Source organism: Haliotis cracherodii, unplaced genomic scaffold (genome assembly GCF_022045235.1).
Source record: "Haliotis cracherodii isolate W230 unplaced genomic scaffold, xgHalCrac1.p SCAF_9, whole genome shotgun sequence".
NCBI lineage: Eukaryota > Metazoa > Mollusca > Gastropoda > Lepetellida > Haliotidae > Haliotis > Haliotis cracherodii.
In genome coordinates, this window is record NW_027266343.1 from 6,703,236 (window position 1) to 6,723,182 (window position 19,947).

The 19,947-nt window shown below is 43.0% G+C and overlaps 2 protein-coding genes across 2 annotated transcripts in view; one reads left to right on the top strand and one right to left on the bottom strand.

The window, feature by feature from the left end:
* Positions 1 to 8,986, top strand: part of LOC139453321 (eukaryotic translation initiation factor 3 subunit A-like) — a 33,988-nt gene extending 25,002 nt beyond the window's left edge. Inside the window, exons 19-22 of the mRNA XM_071234988.1 lie at positions 2,742 to 2,900; positions 3,633 to 4,528; positions 6,483 to 6,518; positions 8,508 to 8,986. Of these exons, the coding sequence (XP_071091089.1) occupies positions 2,742 to 2,900; positions 3,633 to 4,528; positions 6,483 to 6,518; positions 8,508 to 8,557 (1,141 nt within the window). The 3' untranslated portion in view covers positions 8,558 to 8,986. The remainder of the gene's footprint in view (positions 1 to 2,741; positions 2,901 to 3,632; positions 4,529 to 6,482; positions 6,519 to 8,507) is intronic.
* Positions 8,987 to 10,819: 1,833 nt separating this feature from the next.
* On the bottom strand, positions 10,820 to 18,502 carry LOC139452894 (uncharacterized). The gene is made up of 3 exons (XM_071234528.1): positions 18,385 to 18,502; positions 14,090 to 14,389; positions 10,820 to 12,638 (listed from the first exon to the last, which is right to left on the bottom strand). Exons 1-3 carry the CDS (start codon positions 18,489 to 18,491, stop codon positions 10,820 to 10,822), a joined length of 2,226 nt encoding a protein of 741 aa, XP_071090629.1. The 5' UTR covers positions 18,492 to 18,502.
* Positions 18,503 to 19,947: the final 1,445 nt, after the last annotated feature.

A 19,947-nucleotide genomic window follows, 5' to 3' on the forward strand; every position in this document is an offset into this window, starting at 1 on the left:
ACTAACAGTTTTCGTCCACTAGTCCTTATAATGATAACATATAGCAAAACCCTTAAAAAGGGCACATTTCTACTAGTCCTAATGATACCTTTACCATTGGGCAGTTTGGCAAGGACTACAGGACTAGTGCCAATTTCTACTAGTCCTTAGGATACCTTTACCATTGGGCAGTTTGGCAAGGACTACAGGACTAGTGGCAATTTTTAACGCTGCATTAAGGGCTAAAACAAGGACTGGTCAGCTTGGAGTCTGTATACGGTATCTGAGAAGGGTATCTGTGTGAAAGTATGGCATAGTGTTGGCCATGCACCAACACACCCTAAAACGCACACAAAGGATATTTTCTTGTCCACTCTTTCTTGAGCAGGGTGGTAGGGCGGTGGAAAAAGCATAAGCTGGTCACACAAAGGCCAGAGTTTTATTCAACATGTTATTCTGAACAACAGACAGCACTGCCCCAACCAATTCCTTGTGTGTATGAATAAAGCCTGTTTCATGATTTGAGAGTTGAACTCGTTTTGCCCATCATAGGCGTTGTCATAGTGACTCATGTTTCTGTGATGTCAAGGTGTGGCATATATTAAATTGTTCATCATAGGCGTTGTCATGGAGACTGATGTTTCCATGATGTCAAGAATGGACAAACACCTTTCGTGTAAATATGATTTAACACTAGGGAGTTGATTTGCATAACAAAATGTGTGTGTCTAAGTCCTTTTGTATTTGAATTTGGTTCTGAAGTTTGTTTTGTTTGAACTGGTGTTCATCTTTTCAGATTTGGGTCATAATGATGATATGCAATGTGACAGTGTTTCAGATCAGTTTGAACTTTTCCTTGGACATTGACTGGTTGTCTATTAAAACACCCTCAAAATGTTTTTCAAATATGGTATTGACAAAAATATTTCCGATCAAAAAGTGATGAAGCATGTCATTTTTACCTTGCATAATGACATTTGTCCCAGGTGTATCAGTATTGGTCAACTAGTATAAGCACAGACTGTCACCATGGTCTAGTGGTAGATCGTCCGCCAAGAAAGCAGAAGGTTGGGGGTTCAATCCCCCGCGTAATACCAAAACTACACTACACTGCACTACACTACACTACACTACACTACACTACACTACACTACACTACACTACACTACACTACACTACACTACACTACACTACACTACACTACACTACACTACACTACACTACACTACACTACACTACACTAATCACCAGTAGATTCTGAGAAACGTGTGTACAGCTGATTGCTACTTCCGGCTTAGTTTATGAGACAAGATACACAGTAATCTCAATCTCTGCATATAAAACAATGCCAATCAGAACAGGAAATACAATTTAATCGGTAAACCATCATGTCTAGTGATGTTATATCTCAAAATTCAATGCACTGGTGATGTGCTTCGTTCCGATTCGCTTTACAGACGGGGTATATGAATAAGCATTTCCCGCTCATTTTACGAGACTAATACACATGTAATTGTAAATCTTAACCTCTGCGCATGAAAGATTGTCCCGCATACAGCACACAAATACCATTGAATTTGTAAATCATTATGTCTGGTGATGTTTTATCGTAAATTTAATATTTTCGTTGACCAGCACACTAACTCCTATTGCCGCCATGACCATAACCATGATAACACACGAGATGCGCAGTAAAGCAGTTTATTACTTGCCCGTGAAGAGATCACCCGTTTAATAAACATACAGCTGTATTACACATTGTGTAATACCAAAACGCGTGCTTATGTACTCTCGGAACACGTTTCACGAACAAATGTGAAAGCTCTCAACATCCCTTGGCTTATTCAACGACATTGCGTGTGGAGATGATAGATCACTGAGAGGAGCTTATGCGCACTCGATGACCCCAGCAACCTTGTTGCTAGGCTGACGTCACATGGCATTGTTTCACCAAAGGATCTTGCAACAAAATTCCACAAATTACGTCATCGGATATTGTGACGTGATTATAAACTTTCAGGCGCAAGGCCCCGTTCCACAAGGTGATCGTACGGTAGCGCGACGGCAGTCGTTGGTCTAAGTTAAAGTATATGAGATGCGATAACCTTAACGCTATGATAATTTTGTGGAACGGAGGCCTGAATTCTAAAGGTGGACCGTTGGATGGTATTAAATTCATGTTTAAACTTTTGACATATTTGAAGTATTACAGTGTTAAACTCGGTTGGATTATGCTGTGGATCGTGTAGTTGTCAGCCTATTCACACTCAACAGTATAATTCTAAAAACGTTATAAATGGCCAGTAATAAATAAAATACTAAACAAGCTCCCGTGTAAAATCAATTTTATGAAACTCGTGAATAATTATGGTATCTGACTCGCTTTCGCTCGTCAGATACCAGAACTATTCACTCGTTTCATAAAATTGGTATTACACGGGAGCGAGTTTAGTATTCTATATGCACACGAAAAGGGAAGTAACTGCACATTATATATTGGATCACATTGTTTTCAAGTATTGTAACATTTCACTTTTGGTGTCGTATGTTCAAGATGCGGACTATTTAAGGATTTTTAAATTTTTCTTTAAATGGAACTGAAAACGAAACGTGCCGCAGACCTTGTGATGATGCCACAGTGCCTGAGAACCAAGAAATATTTTTTAGCCAGAGACTTATTTTTCACTTTTTTGGTGTGGAGGGGGTACATAAATCTGGGAATCAGAATCACTTGATAGTAATGGTGTATTGATATTTGCTAGCATCAGTGAAAGGGAGCCAAGTGGACCATCGGAATGGAGGAGGGGAGGAGAACCTGAGGAGGAGAGGAAGGCGTGGCGCCCCAACCCAAGCAAAGTTGGATGGAGAGAACGGGAAAAGGAGCGGGAGCAGAGCTGGAACAGGCCAGGCATGGAGGACCGGTAAGACACAGTGGACAAGTTACAAGTATAGCAGTAGAGGAGTTAGGGCTTTGTTAAACTAGCTTCTGGGTTTTACTACTGGTGAATAGTATTTAGGACAGTGGTATATTTTTTCTGTTTCTCTGTTGTGTGTTTTCTGGGAAGGAATTTTTAAAGTAAAAGTCATTTTGTCACTATTTTAAGCATTGTTATTAATTGTAAGTATTTGACAGTAATTTGTAAGTAATTAGAGAAGTTAAGTATTAGTTACTTTCTTCTGAACCCCAGGTGACTTGCATAGTACAGGGTTTCAGCAGATGAATTCAATTGTATAGACACTGAACCATCCTGACTGATTGTCATAAAAAATATCCTGAAGATTATTTTGTTAATTTGGTAATATGGATTAATGTCTTATAAAATATTGGTAATAGTTATGAATTTTACCTCAGGTTAGTTTGTTGTCAGGGACTTTAAATTAATTCTCTGGTAATATAATGTAAATGATTTAACATGTTTAAGAAAAGACCTACAGTAAACTATTATAACGAAGACGCTTATATCGAACTGGCTGATATAACAAACTGTTTTTTTATACCGTCCATTTGCTGTATTATATACGCTGTATATATGATTATAATGAACTATGGTTATGACAAACTAAAATTGATGGTCCCTTTGCGTTTGTTATGACTGTAGTTATCTCGTCCTCTCTAGTTATCTCGTCCTGACTAGTAGTTCAATCTGCTTCAGCCGAGACGAAGGGCCATCATGGCGTGAACGAGGAGCAGCACCGAGGGAAGACTTCCGTGACTCTAGAGGACCACACGCCGAAGAGAGAGACTTTGGTGATCGAGGACCACCTCGAGATGAAAGAAATTTCCGTGACCGAGGGCCACCTCGAGATGATAAGGACTTTGGTGATAGAGGAGGGCTGAGAGACAGGTTCAGTGACAGAGGTCCCCCGAGAGATGACCGATTTGGGGACCGCGATGGACCTAGAGAAGAGAGAAGTTGGCGAAGCGGTAGAGACACCCGAGACAGTCGAGACGACAGAGGTGGTTGGGGTCGCGATGGTGGCCAAAGTGATAGAGGTCCAGTGCGAGATGGCTGGAGGGATCGAGGAAGTAATGAAGGGGGGATGAGAGACCGACCAAGGGAAGACACTTGGAGCAGAGGAGGGGCTCGGGACGAGCCTGGCTCAGACCGAGGTGGGGACAGAGGGGGCTGGGGCAGAGATCGTGAGGACAGTTGGCGATCCAAAGCTCCATCTAGAGATGACGGGAGAGGACCGAGTGATGGTGGAGGGGCATGGAGAAGGGAAGATCGAGGTGGAGACTTCCGTCGTGGTGGGGACGATCGTGACTTCCGTCGTGGTGGGGATGATCGTGACTTCCGTCGTGGTGGGGATGATCGTGACTTCCGTCGCGGTGGGGACGATCGTGACTTCCGTCGTGGTGGGGACGATCGTGACTTCCGTCGTGGTGGGGACGATCGTGACTTCCGACGAGGGGGAGAAGATCGTGACTTCCGTCGAGGAGGCGACGGAAGTGACTTCCGTCGTAGGGGGGATGATAGAGATGTGGAAAGAACCCAACGTCGTGATGATCATCCACCTGCAGATAGAGAGGAAACGTGGAAGAGAGGAGGTGAGAATTTAATTAATACATGGAAAAGGTTGAAGGTCAAGGTCATTAAACATGGAAGTGCTTATGGCTGAGTTATTTACATCGCTAAAGAAGTTGTTGTTTCAAAGGGGTACTGCATTGGGCGTCTGAGGTCATTTGTGGCCCTATGTGGTGAAGTTACAATGGTTGATGTTTCTGATGCGTTCGGGGCCTTCAGGATAAGGCTGTTCATGCACAAGAACCCAACACCTTTCAAGTTCAGAGTGCATTACAGTAGACTCTGTGACGAAGGTCAGACTACTTGCTTGTGTTATTATAGTTTTGTTTGTTGTTTAACGCCGCACTCAGCAATATTCCAGCTATAAGACGGCGGTCTGTAAATAACCGAGTGTGGCCCAGACAATCCAGTGATTGATATAAGCATCAATCCATGCAATTGGGATACGATTACACACAATAACAAAGTCAATGAGTCTGACCACCCAATCCGTTAGTTGCCTCTTATGACATGCATAGTCGCCACTTATGACATCCATGGGTTGCTGAAGACCTATTCTAACCTGAATTTTCATGGATCAACAATACATATGCTTACATTTTAATATGTTGGAAGGTATGAGTTCTGTGGTCAAGTCTTTCTATGTGAGGAACAGAACTCAACAGGAACCTCTGTAAATGTTGTCAGCCGGGAATGGCCAACATTTTAAATTATGGTAGCTGTAGGCAACAAGAGGCATAAGACTTTGTGGCGAATATGTCCTGCATGTGGCATGTGCCTTCCTGAACTGCAAACGGTGTCATTAAACCATAAGTTCTAATGAAGAATAATGAAGGAATATGCAGCTTATACTTTGAGACTGCCGTAAGCTTGACAAAACACTGACTGTAGCAAGTGCAGATGTTTGACAGGTCACTGATTTGGTGAAATTTGAAAGTAGCAGTGGTGTTATGATGTCATTATCAACTGGTGTCATTACTATCCCGATTGCGTAGGTCGATGCTCATGATGTCAATCACTGGATTGCCTGGTCCAGACCAATCTCATTAAAATCAGATTTTAGTTCTCGCTACCGTTCATTTAAGATCTGAAGACATCCCATTAGGGGTCATGTCAGGCCGACCTTGCGCGAACTTTGACCGACCAATGGAATGACCAGTCAGAAGACAGCTTTCTCGTGCTTTACGGCACTAATTTCAAATTGGCGACTACGCTTCGAAACATATTTGGACAAATTCTCGATTACAAATTTGAAACCTGAACAAAAGAACATTCTGGAAGTGCTAATAGATGGGCTAGATTGTATTGATTCAGTCGTTAAACCCGTAACTATCGTTCTGAATAAAGTTTTCTAGGTTGCATGATTAGAAATCACATTCCGACTGTCACTTTCATAATCTGGTAAGCGATGTTCTGATTGGTCGGATGAAAGGTCGTTCTGATGTGAGCCCTAATGGGATGTCTTCAGATCTTTTTTTAGCGGTAGCGAGAACTTAGGTCTGATTTGAATGAGATGGGTCCAGACTCGATTACCCCTGAAGATCCAGGATAGTACAGGTTTTCAGCAACCCATGCTTGCACTAAGGGGCGACTAACGGGATCGGGTGGTCAGGCTCGCTGACCTGGTTGATGCATGTCAACTTACCCAAAATGTGTGGATCGTTACTCATGATGTGAATCACTGGATTGTCTGGTCCAGATTTGATTCTTTACAGACCGCTGTCGTATACCTGGAATATTCAATTGCTGAGTGCAGCGTTAAACAAACAAACATTACTAGCACCTTTGGTATTCATTGACAGTCTAATGTTTAGTCAAAAGTGTGTTCCTTATCAAATGTTGATTAGTAGAGTTTAGGTGGGAAAATTTGGGGCGTTTAGGAAATGTGGAGATGGGTCTGCTTCATGTTCAGTGTGTTAGGCAAACACCTGTCTGTTTTATCTCTCTTCTTGATGATATGTTTCCTTTATCCTACAGGTGAGCAGCGTCCGCCGCCAGCCAAGGAGAGTGGAGGTATGTTGTCGTCAATGGAGCAGATACTGAGTTGTCCAGTGTTCATGTTCCTTTAGAAGTTGGAGATATCCCTTAAACAGATGTATATCTGCTTCAGCAGTATTATCATCAGGTTCCTCACGGGGGCACGGGTGGCCCAGTCATCTGAGGCGCCGCGATTCGCTGTGCTGAGTTGCGTCCCATGGACACGCCAGAAACCTATGATTGTGGGTTCAAATCACGGTTCGCCCCGATTATGTTTCTAGGTTTGTCAGCACCATACCCGTGCTCGTGGATTTCACCGCAGTGATGAACGTCTGAGACCTGCATCACCTCGGGCTTTCCTCCCACATTAAGCTGACACGCCGCGATATAACGAATACTGTTAAAAGCGACGTTAAACACAACTCACTCACTCACTCACTCACTCACTCAGGTTCCTCACTGAACTAATTATTGCGTCCTAAAACAACTCTCACTCACTCCAGTAATATACAGTCAAGTCTCGTTAATCTGACATTCATTAATCTGACAATCGGCTTTATCCGACACTAATGGTGGAAACCGATTAAGTCAGGGCTATTTAGAACTGTTAATCCAAGACACTCCGACTCTGACACACCTAATTTGCAACAAATTACCAAAATCACTCATTAATCAGTCTCGTTAATCCGACACAGTAATCGGCATACTCCGTGGTCTTCTGCCCGCAAGTGCACAGCCTGTGTTGTGATGCGAGACGAGTCAGTTGGTAGCTGCATTTAACAACCGCTGCAGAGATAAACTTGCTTAACAAGCTAACAATGTAACATAACAATTTAAATATTTATTACGTGTTTGTATCGTTATCTATCGTGCAGTTGTCTGATTTTCGATCACGAATGTTGATATCACTTAATTGTGTTAAGCCGACATAAACATTAATCCGACATAAACATTAAGCCGACATAAACGTTAATCCGACATAATCTTATCCAAATAATCATGTCGGATTAACTGGACTTGACTGTAAACTCATCGCCAAAACTAACACGAATACCATACATGTTGGTTAATATTTGAAGACTTAGTCATATTCAAGAGATATTAGATTGGTTCAATGCACAAACGAACATACTGATATGTTGTGTGAACCGATGCTCATGAGCGCATTACATACGTCGCAGATCCATTACTCGAGATGCACCATTCGTCTCATGCGGGATTAGAAGAAAGAATAAAGACACTCTGTGGTAACACTTGGCTGGTTGTTAGTTTTGTCAATAATTGGTAACCATGGAAAACATCTCTACTTCACATACATACTTCTTTATGTGTTTCTTTGGTTCGTGTTTCTTTTGGTGATGAGTATATATTGCTACTTGTTAGGTTCAAGTTATTAGTATTGAAACACCCATACTTGCTGTAAAACGCGACTATGCTTGTCGTAAAAAGCGACTAACGGGATCGGGTGTTCAGGCTCGCTGACTTGGTTGATAGTTGTCATCGATCCCAATTGTGTGGATCGATGCTCATGATGTCAATCACTGGATTGTCTGGTCCAGACTCGATTATTTTACAGACCACCGTAATATATAGCTGTAATACTGCTGAGTGCGGCGTTAAACAACAACAAACAAAATGAGTGTTGTAACAAGTATAATTTAAATATATATTTTGTCGGCTTCTTGGGTTCAGGATCTTTGTGTTTCCATGGGTATTGTTGTAACATTTATGTCTTTTTCCGGGGGCACGGGTGACCCAGTCGTCTAAAGTGCCGTGATTCGCTGTGCAAAGTTGTGTCCCTTGGACACGCCAGAAACCTATGATTGTGAGTCCGAACCCTGGTTCGCCCCGATTATGTTTCTAGTTTTGTCAGCACCATACCCGGCTCGTGGGTTTCACGGAAGTGGTAAACGTCTGAGACCTGAATCACTTCGGGCTTTCCTCCCACGACATGATATAACTGGAAAACTGTTAAAAGCGGCATTAAACCCAACTCACTCACTCACTGACTATGTCTGTTTCCAGGTGGCCAGAAGGAGCCCGAGGATGATGGCTGGACGACAGTCCGTTACTGAAGAAGCGGAGACAAATGGCATCCTTTGGAATGTTAACAGAGGACTGCAAATCCTTGTAGAAATGTGTTAATCACTGATGCAATTGGATGTTTTCCTTAACATTGTGTGGAGGAATTGGCTTTCTATTGTGGTGGTGTTTATATGACAGTCAAACAAATTCTTTCACAATTGACAAAATATTTAACTCTGCAACTCAAATGTTTCTGATTGTATAAATGACCAGTCAAGTAACTTTACCTTCATCAAAATGTATCCTTGCATAAATATATGATGTAATGTATTCAGTGCTAAGTTCTATTGCTGAGTTTCTTCTCTGTACTGATTCTGACTTTATGAATTGCGATTGTATGTTGTCCATACTTGATTTAAAAACAAGTCATGAGCAGTTATATAAAAATTGGAAAGTATGAATAAAACTAAATAGTTAAACTTTGTTTTGTCCTTAAAGCAACAGTTCGTCCTTTTGTCCAAGGACTGCCTCTGTGGAGAAGTGGATAGAGCGTCTATTGAGGGTTGGTGGGTTGATCCCCGGACACATCCTACTCAAAGACGTTAAATGATAGTTGTTATTGCCCTGCCTGGCACTCAAAGGGATGACACGAGGACTTATCAGCTTGGAGGCTGTATGCTGTGTCTGAATGGGTGATCCATATTTAACTGGTGCATGGTCAGTGGGCTAGCACTATAAAGCCGACATTACTGTGGACTACATGAAGGAAACATGCATGCACGTTGCTATTTATAAGTGCAGTTATCTTAAATCCAACATTTTTACCTCATGTCAGCGTTTGTCCATCTGTCACATGGATTCAGGGCAACGTGTGGCCAACTCTAAAGAGTGGAGAGTGTCAAAGGTGGTTGTTTATAACCTGTCAGATATTGTGTAGAGGTGACATGGTTATTGTTTGTTGTACGCCGCACTCAGCAATATTCCAGCTATATGACGGCGGTCTGCGGTCTGGACCAGACAATCCAGTGATAGACATCATGAGCATCGATCCACACAATTGGAATACAATGACATGCATCAACCAAGTCAGGGAGTCTGACCACCTGATCCCGTTATTCGTCTCTTACGACAAGCAAAGTCGCCTTTTAAGGCAGGCATGGGTTGCTGAAGACCTATTCTACCCTGGATCTTCACGGGTCTACATTGCAGGATGAGATTAATTTCAGAGCACTTCAAACTGAATGTTTCATCAGTCCCATGTGAAACTACACACACTATGTTAAAGGGAAATACACCAATGTCTGGCAACGAAAGTAATTGATATTTGTGGCAAGAACATTTTCAAATAAATTAAGCAACCCAAGGGTAATAACTCCAGCTCAGGCCAGATTTGTCAGAAGGGTGACATCAAGACATCATTTACAAACAGCCACTCAGATAAAGGACTGGTTGCAACAGGTAACTGGTGTAAGATTACATGCCCAGACCTAGCAAATCACATGCACAGATGGGACCCGTGAAGATTCCGGTAGAATAGGTCTTCAGCAACCCAAGCTTGCCGTAAAAGGTGACTATGCTTGTCGTAAAAGGCGACTAACAGGATCGGGTTGTCAGGCTCACTGACTTGGTTGATGCATGTCATCGATCCCAATTGCGTGGATCGATGCTCATGATATTAATCACTGGATTGTCTGGTCCAGACTCTATTATTTACAGACCGCCGTCATATAGCTGGAATATTTGCTTAAACAACAAACCAACCAACCAACATGCACAGATGGCATTTGCTGCATGACGCCCACGTGTCCTTCCACAACATACTGCAGTAAGGTGTGGTGGTGCTGTGAACGACATCACTGCCACAATCAACGTTAGTCGGGCTCATGTATGTTTTCTGACGAATCGAGGTTCACTGTGTACTTCCGTGACCGAAGGAATCGAGTTTGGATACGTCCAACTGAGTTTTTTATGGACATCAACGTCATACAGCATGATCGTTCAGGGGGTGGGTCGTAATGGTATGGGGTGGTATCACAATGACTGGCACTCCTGAAGATCCGGGGTAGAACAGGTCTTCAGCAGCTCATGCTTGTCATAAGAGGCAACTAAATGGATCGGGTGGTCAGGCTCGCTGACTTGGTTTGATGCATGTCATCGTATCCCAATTGCATGGATGATGTCAATCACTGGATTGTCTGGTTCAGACTTGATTATTTACAGACCGCTGTCATATAGCTGGAATATTGCTGAGTGCAGCGTTTAACAACAAACAAGCAAACCAAAAGTATTCATTTCTGGAGTGTTATTAAGAATCAGTTTATCTGTTCTTTATTAAGTATCCGAGGTAGAACTCTCCTACACAGAAGTTCATACTTTTTCTCTTCAACTATTTCTCTGAACCTAAGCGGATACATGAAGCTGTAGCCCTGATGAAAGAGTCCAATATCACTGGGGGCATCCACGTGTTTGCCCTTTAGAAGCACACGATCTGCTTCATTGATTGTCCAGTATATGACCGACGAGAACACCGAACCATCAAACAGTGTGGACTGCTCAAATTGTACCAGCAAATCCAACACATTATTCTTCAGAACGTATGGAATGTAGACCATGTTCGTCTGATGCTGATTGGCACCATTTGTCTCAGAGATGACCAGGCTACCTGTAGACCTGTATTCAGAGGTGTGTGGGCCTTGGTCAGGTGAAGCTGGCGACAAGGGTCCATGCCACACCTTGTCCACTGGCAGGGAACCCACGGACCACACATTGAGTAACGTGTCGTCCTGCACGTACAGGTAGCCATCGACTGTGTACCCCATCTCCATCGCCCTGGCCAGACAGTGTCGCCTACAACACTCCCCAGTCTCCACCTCAATAAACGTCACAGGGAATCCGAGTTGTCTAGGGAGGGATTCAAATGCGAGCATGTCCTGTCCGCAGTACACAGTGTTGGGAAAGTGCCAGCCATACAGTAAGTCCAACACCTGTACATGCTGGAGAGTGGTGTTGCTGATGCTAATGATGAGAAGAATGTTCGAGTACACTTTGCTGTCATGAATAGTGTGAAAAGAAACATTAAATTTCACATTGGGACAGAATTTCATCATCCGGTCCAAATAGCTATATTCAAATGCTCGACCCGTATTAGTTGATAATTTTAAGGGCGGTGTCTGTTCATTGGGGCAGAAATGAACCTTTGTCTTCTTGAGCCTGATTGAGGTAGTCGTTGCTCTAGATGGTTCTTTGTATCCGATCTGTTTCAAGTCGTAGATCCATCTCTTGATCAAGTCGGCATCACAGACTTTCCAAAACCCCTCCTCAGCCATGGAAACCGAGAGGTCATTGACGCACTGAAAGAAGGATAGGTGCCTTCCACATTTCCATTGTTTAAGGAATGATATTAATGCATCAGTCTTATAATAGAGATCCTTCTCATCAACAGCATCTTCAAAGTCGGAGTGGGAGTTTCGTTTCTGGACCGCGTTTGGGGGGAAGAAAGCTAGGGACCCTCCTGTTTCCCACAGAAGTCTCTGAGCCCAGTACCCCCTCCAGATGTCGCACACGCGGAACCTTGTACTTGTTGGGATGAAGAGGGCCCAGAAAGCATCATAAAGAAATAACGTGTTTTGGGAGTTAAATGGCGAAAATACTCCTTCGGGAACAATGCCAGGCGGTGCCCTTCCATCAAAGGTCACATTCAATATGGGTACAGTTTTCTTCCGCATCAGTCTAGATATGGCGTCCAGGTCGGGGTCTCCGTCCACAGTGCCTTGTTGGATAGAGGGAGTCTTCCATTCGCCTAGCAAGTAGAGAATACTTTCATTTTCGCCCACAAAACTCAACGGATAGCCCCGAGGCCAGAGGGTCGGCTGGCCAAAGTGTCTGTAGGGATTGAACACCTCGTCGCCATTATACATAAGTCCCTTTATCACAGGGTTGAGGGTGAATCTCTTGAGTGAGTCCGTGAGTCTGTTGTCATCGTCAGTTTCATAGATAACCTTTGCTCCATTAGCAATGGCATACAAATAGCCAGCGTTCTTTCTGGCGTAGCTACTCTCTGGGAGGAAGTGCACAGTGGTCAGATGGAGACTTTGCTGGTCTTCTAAGCTTAAGTACACACAGTTGGGGTAACTGTAATAAAAACAAAGATATTCACGAAAACATTCAGGTTAGCCCAAAATACAGTAAACTACGGTTATAACGAACTCAAAGGAACCACTAATTCTAGTTCGCAATAACCGTAGTTCGCTTTAAGCATAAATTCAGCAAAAACACATCAAATGGCTGGGACTAAAGAATAAGTTCATTATATCGGTCAGTTCGTTATAAGCATGTTCGTTATAAACGTAGTTTACTGAATATGTTCTGTTATATCTCTGATTGTTCAAATCCTGCCTTTGTTGATATATATTGTTACGTACGATGCAGTCGCGACTCGGATGCTTGTTGCTTTTGATGTAATTCAGACGTTTTGTGCAGCGTTCGGTTATAGCGTTCGGTTATTAGAATTTGAGTGACCTGAGTCAACCGAAGTTACCACATTTCTGGACATAGTTGACACGATTCAACATGAGTTGACTAGTGTTAATCAAGGACAACTTAGGACAGTACCCGAAATAAGACGCAGAAAACCTTAAATGCAAAACGAAATGTTCAGTTTCATTACTTCGTGCGGGTACAAAGCCAGAAGTGACGTAGATCTGTACCAGGGCGGTCGGGTAGCCTGGTAGTTAAAGCGTTCGCTCGTCACGCCGAAGATCCGGGTTCGATTCCCGACATGGGTACAATGTGTGAAGCCCATTTCTGGTGTCCCCCGCCGTGATATTGCTGGAATATTGCGATGAGGGGCGTAAAGCCATACTCACCCACTCACCGTACCACCTGTTGGTGAAATCCACTGAAGATCAACGCATGTTACTGAAGATCAACAATATATATATGATGCGCCAGGAAAGTAACTAGTCTCGATTTTGCACGAGAGTCAAGGCAAAATAGTGGTAAAAATGATATGAATGAATCACTGAAAATCAGTGACACCAGGTGTTCGTGGAAAGGTAAGCATGTCCTGCTGTACCAGTATCATCGCCTTTCTCCCAATGTACGTACTCTCTTTACTAAAGCATTCGTGACCAACTCGTGTTATTCCGGGACAAGCTGAAAAGCGACTCGTGCCCCTCTCATGGCCATTTTTGCGACCGGGTTCCGTCTTAGCGCAAACGGGCATACCTAAAACAATTGTTAACTCATTGCGTAATGGTTCACATATATTTCCCCATATATCATATATATTTCAAATGCAATTTAAAGCACATCGGGACATGCGGACTTATACAGTATGATTGAAGACATTTAACTGTGTCTTGGGTATATTTTTAGATGTAAGACATATGTAAAATCAAACTGTATTTCGGAGGGATTCTTTGCTGCAGAACTTGAAATCCAACGCGCATTCTGATTGGTTTGTCGTATTTTCGCGCATAACATTCATCGATAGGGGGACGGGTCTTCTTGCAGGTTACGGAAAGGGGCGAGCGGTGACGAATGTTACTAAAGATGAGAACTAGCTCCAGCTAAATACTCACTACCAGTCACGCGGTGTTTTCCTGTCGCCGACAACGACGACCGCCCATCCAGGCAGCGTGGACAGGTACTTGATATTCTCCGTGGGAGGAAAGATAGTTGTGACGACGATCCATCTGTCCCGGCTTCTGTGGTTCAGAGGGACCCCCGATCCACGCTCCCCCCTCGCAGCACCCTTAACTGTATTTCCCGGCTTCTGTTCCTCCCACAAGGAAGACCCGGCTGTTGTGGTGCTGCTTGATTCGCTGCCAGGCTGTTCGGAACGCTCCATGTATTTCCGGAAGTGGTCAACTGGGCTTTGTCTGTTGGTTAACCAACGATGGTTGTAGGATATGGTTATGTCATAAGTAAGTTTGTAAAACTGTAATTAAAATCGCCAAAACCTTTTGCGTATTCATAAGAAATGCCAAAAGCAGAGTCGATTGTACGATTCCGACTATATCACGAGGATGTGTTTATTAATTATTATCAAATGGTGATGATACCAAATGTTCACAAAAAGGTGAGTGTATCCTGCTCTACCGTTGGCACCCGTCTCAAACACATGCAAAGGCAAGTCAATTGTTCACCACGGGGGTGGGTGTGTGGGTGTGGGTGCATGTGTTGGGGAATGGTGTGTGTGTGTGTGTGTGTGTGTGTGAAGGCACGGGTGGCCCAGTCGTCTGAAGCGCCGCGATTCGCTGTGCAGAGTTGCGTCCCTTGGGCACGCCAGAAACCTATAATTGTGGGTTCGAATCCCGGTTCGCCCCGATTATGTTTCTAGGTTTGTCAGCACCATACCTGTGCTCGTGGATTTCACCGAAGTAGTAAACGTCTGAGACATGCATCACTTGGGGCTTTCCTCCCACCTTAAGCTGACACGCCGTGATATAACTGGAATACTGTTAAAAGCGGCGTTAAACCCAACTCACTCACTCACTCACCTGAACAATCACGAAAACATTTGGTACAAGTCAAAATGGGGAATTGCAATGGACATAATTTTGGTCCCTGATGAATAACATATGAAAATGGCCGCCACATTTTCACTACGAGACCGCCTCCGCGATCTAGTGGTAGAGCGGAGAGCAATAGGTCCGGGGTTCGATTCCCGGCCGCGTAATACCAAAAGTAGTTAAAATATAGCACTTGTTATTACCCTGCCTGACGCAGTAAGGACTGGTCGGCTCTTTGTACACTTCAGATAACATTGCTTTCATTTTGGACACATTGTCTTACATCTTGGAAGACCGAGATGTAAGTGTATTATCCGGGTCATTACGTGTGACAGATGCCTCCTGGATCAGGGGATATGTGTCGGGTTGGATAGTGGCGTGGAAAAATCAAAATGTTTTGCAATAATTAATACGTTACGGAGATTGCACAAATGCAAGTAAATCTTATGAGTTTTTGAGAATAAGCATGGTATTAATTACACGTGCCTCCAAAACCTCTGTAATATACAGAAAGTCTCTCTTTGACTGTTTAGAGGAATATGGTGAATCTCATTTGGTGGAACATTTGGTTGACCAGGAATATCTCTCTTGGCACGGATTTTATGGAACTTTGGAATCCTGGACAGAAGAGGCATTGACAAGTGTTCAGGTTTTCGAGTCATGCCATAGTTTATATTACTGATACGTGGTTTTGGAAGATTTCTTCCTCCCAAAACATAATGTCTTTTTTTATGGCATTTTTACACCAAGTTCTTTGATCAAACAATTTATGCAATGATGCTGACGTGTACTGGTCAGAGGTATGCTAATCGACACAGACCGCCTCCATGGTCTAGTGGTACAGCGTCCGCCCGGGGAGCGGAAGGTCCGGGGTTCGATCTCCGGCCGCGTCATACCAAAAGACGTTAAAAGATGGTAGTTGTTGTTACCCTGCCTGGCGCTCGGCATTAAGGGGCTAAAACAAGGACTGGTCGTCTCGGAGTCAGTATACTGTGTCTGAGTGTGGTATTCATGTTAAACTGTGGGCTAGCACTATAAATCGGCATCAATCCGGACAAGTACAATCAGCCACACAAACACACACACGTACATGCATGTCGCTATATAAGTGCAATAATCTTGGACGCGACGTTAAACCCCATTTCACCTCACCTCACCTCACCTCACCTCACCTCACCTCACCTATTCGACACAAACTTTCCTTGGAGGGCAGCCCGACTTTGGATGACAGATAGTTGTGACAGAATGGGGTTATTCCATTTTCCTGATGTTCAGTGTAGATGGCACCAATCCAGGCCAAGTGTTAAAGGCAATTTATACTTATCCAAGTCTTGTGTGAACTGTAGATTACACCAGACAGGTCCCAGTTTTACCGGCAAGTTATACTTATCCAAGTCTTGTGTGAATTGTAGATTACATCCCTTAAGTCCCAGTTTTACCGGCAAGTTATACTTATCCAAGTCTTGTGTGAATTGTAGATTACATCCCTTAAGTCCCAGTTTTACCGGCAAGTTATACTTATCCAAGTCTTGTGTGAATTGTAGATTACATCCCTTAAGTCCCAGTTTTACCGGCAAGTTATTCGTATTCAAGTCTTGTGTAAATTGTACATTTCACTAATCGCTTAATCGCTTACCGCGCCATGACTGTGGAATATATATGCATACTAAAAGCTTAGGCAAGTCTAGATCCAACTAAACCAAGTCTTTGATTCAAAACACAGTAGCGCAGGCTCTTTTGAAAAAAATAACAATTATTTTAAAGAAATGTTTCAGTCTTATCTTTTACTTGTGATAACTTTAATTTACCCCAATCTGAACAATGTTTTAACAGTTGATAACGTTAATCTATACCTGATGTTAAATCAGGCTGCACAAATCTGCCCCTAGTGTAAGCAGTGTCACATGCCACTCTATGCCTGTTGTTAACTGTAGACAAGACTAATTCAAATGTAGACTGTTAGATCCAGTGTTAACTGTAGACAAGACTAATTCAAATGTAGACTGTTAGATCCGGTGTTAACTATAGACAAGACTAATTTAAATGTAGACTGCTAGATCCAGTGTTAACTGTAGACAAGACTCATTTAAATGTAGACTGTTAGATCCTGTGTTAACTGTAGGCTATACAAGGCTATTCCTGGTATTAACTGTAGATAACGAAACTTTATGCCTAGATTTGATTGTAGATCCGGTGTTAACTGTAGGCTATACAAGGCTATTCCTGGTGTTAACTGTAGACAAGACTAATTTAAATGTAGACTGCTAGATCCAGTGTTAACTGTAGACAAGACTAATTTAAATGTAGACTGTTAGATCCTGTGTTAACTGTAGGCTATACAAGGCTATTCCTGGTGTTAACTGTAGGTAACGAAACTTTATGCCTAGATTTGATTGTAGATCCGGTGTTAACTGTAGGCTATACAAGGCTATTCCTGGTGTTAACTGTAGATAATGCCTAAATTTTATTATAGATCCGGTGGTATGGTAACTGAAGGCTATACAAGGCTATTCCTGGTGTTAATTGTAGATAAAGAAAGTTTATGCCTAGATTTTATTGTAGATCCGGTGTTAACTGTAGGCTATACAAGACTATTCCTGGTGTTAATTGTAGATAAAGAAAGTTTATGCCTAGATTTTATTGTAGATCCGGTGTTAACTGTAGGCTATACAAGACTATTCCTGGTGTTAATTGTAGATAACGAAACTTTATGCCTAGATTTTATTGTAGATCCGGTGTTAACTTTAGGCTATACAAGGCTATTCCTGGTGTTAACTGTAGATAACGAAACTTTATGCCTAGATTTTATTGTAGATCCGGTGTTAACTGTAGGTTATACAAGGCTATTCCTGGTGTTAACTGTAGATAACGAAACTTTATGCCTAGATTTTATTGTAGATCCGGTGTTAACTGTAGGCTATACAAGGCTATTCCTGGTGTTAACTGTAGATAACGAAACTTTATGCCTAGATTTTATTGTAGATCCGGTGTTAACTGTAGGCTATACAAGGCTATTCCTTGTGTTAACTGTAGATAACGAAACTTTATGCCTAGATTTTATTGTAGATCCGGTGTTAACTGTAGGCTATACAAGGCTATTCCTGGTGTTAACTGTAGGCTATACAAGGCTGTCCCTTGGGTTAACTGTAGATTATATGCCTGGTGTATAATGTACACTACACACATGTGTGCCTTGTGTTAATCTGTAGGCTATGCCAGCCTATTCCTGATATTAACCGTAGATAACTCTACTCTATGTCTGGCGTTAACTTAGAACGGCGGGTATCTGTAGGCTATACCGCAACGAGCCTTGTGTTAACTGTAGGCTACACCAGCCTACGCTGACCTATCCATAATCTTACCTGGGAGGGTCTGTTGCTGATGCATTCTGGGATACCAGCCAGTTCACGTATAGGACATAAACACTAGTTGCCATGACAACTGCGATGAAGATCCGTTTGCCGTTCATGATTCCATACGATGTGGCGACCCCATATCCCCCGAGCTTTCCTCGCGTATCGGAATTACATGTAGGACGTCGCCAGTGTCAACAAGCCTCGCCTTCAATAGTGTGAAGTGACAAGCTTTCAGTGCTACTATTGTGTTGGTCCAATAGCTTTGAGCTCTCGGGTAATGTCATCAGCTGAACACACAGGAGCCCCTTTTGTGCAGCAATTCACTGCATGTTATATACTTCAGGGCCGATATGTTGAGTGTGTGTATGTTAGTGTGTTTGTTGTGAATACAATATTCAAGCTGTGTGTTGTGTGTGTGTGCGTGTGTGGCCTAGTCGTCTAAGGCGCCGCGATTCGCTTGGGCACGCCAGATACCTATGTTTGTGGGTTCGAATCCCGGTTCGCCCCGATTATGTTAATAGGTTTGTCAGCACCATACCCGTCCTCGCGGGTTTCACCGAAGTGGTAAATGGCTGAGACCTGTATCACTTAGGGTTTTCCTCCCACGTTAAACTGACACGCCGTGATATAACTGGAATACTGTTAAAAGCGGCGTTCAACCCAGCCCACTCACTTACTCCAGCTGTGTGGCGACATGTAAATAATCGACAGGCCAGGAATAGATATGATATGTTAAAATTGAGGTGAAGTGAAATGGGGTTTAACGTCGCGTCCAAGATTATAGCACTTAAATAGCGACGTGCATGCACGTGTGTGTGTGTGTGTGGCTGCTTGTACCAGACTGATGCTGATTTATAGTGCTAGCTAACTGAGATACCATGCCGCAGTTTAACACAAATACCCCACTCAGACACAGTATACTGACTCCGAGCCTACCAGTCCTTGTTTAAGCGCCTTAATGCTGAGCGCCAGACAGGGCAACAACAAGTACCATATTTTAACGTCTTTTGGAATGACGCGGCCGAAGATCGAACCCCGGACTTTTCGTTCTCCGGGCGGGCGCTCTGTTGCTAGATCACGGAGGAGGTGTGATTTGTTAGGAGAAACATGTACAGTTTTGATATAGATACATCTTGTGCACATCACCTGTTGTGAGATACACATTGATATGATGTATGTAATATCGACAAGAACTTTTCTTATTTTGGCATACCCCACTTTCATGTTTTGTTCAAAATATCAATACGGGATTTGCTGAACATGTAATTCAACCAACCTGACCCCAGCTTGCTTCTGATATAAAGGGACCCAGAAATGTACACGCAGACACTCAAGTGACAATACTCTCCCTGAAACACAAGTGACAATACTCTCCCTGATACATAAGTGACAGAACTCTTCCTGTCATGCAGATAAACAAGTGACAATACTCTCCCTGATACATAAGTGACAGAACTCTTCCTGTCATGCAGATAAACAAGTGACAATACTCTCCCTGTCATGCAGATACACAAGTGACAATACTCTCCCTGATACATAAGTGACAATACACTCCCTGATACACAAGTG

What these genes read in the sequence shown, in the direction of transcription:
- LOC139452894 (XM_071234528.1), bottom strand. Translation starts at nt 18,491, where the DNA reads ATGAACGGCAAACGGATCTTCATCGCAGTTGTCATGGCAACTAGTGTT. An exon ending in TCAGCAACAGACCCTCCCAG is followed by an intron (nt 14,390 to 18,384) that starts GTAAGATTATGG and finishes GTTAACCAACAG; the next exon opens with ACAAAGCCCAGTTGACCACT. An exon ending in AAAACACCGCGTGACTGGTA is followed by an intron (nt 12,639 to 14,089) that starts GTGAGTATTTAG and finishes TTTTTATTACAG; the next exon opens with TTACCCCAACTGTGTGTACT.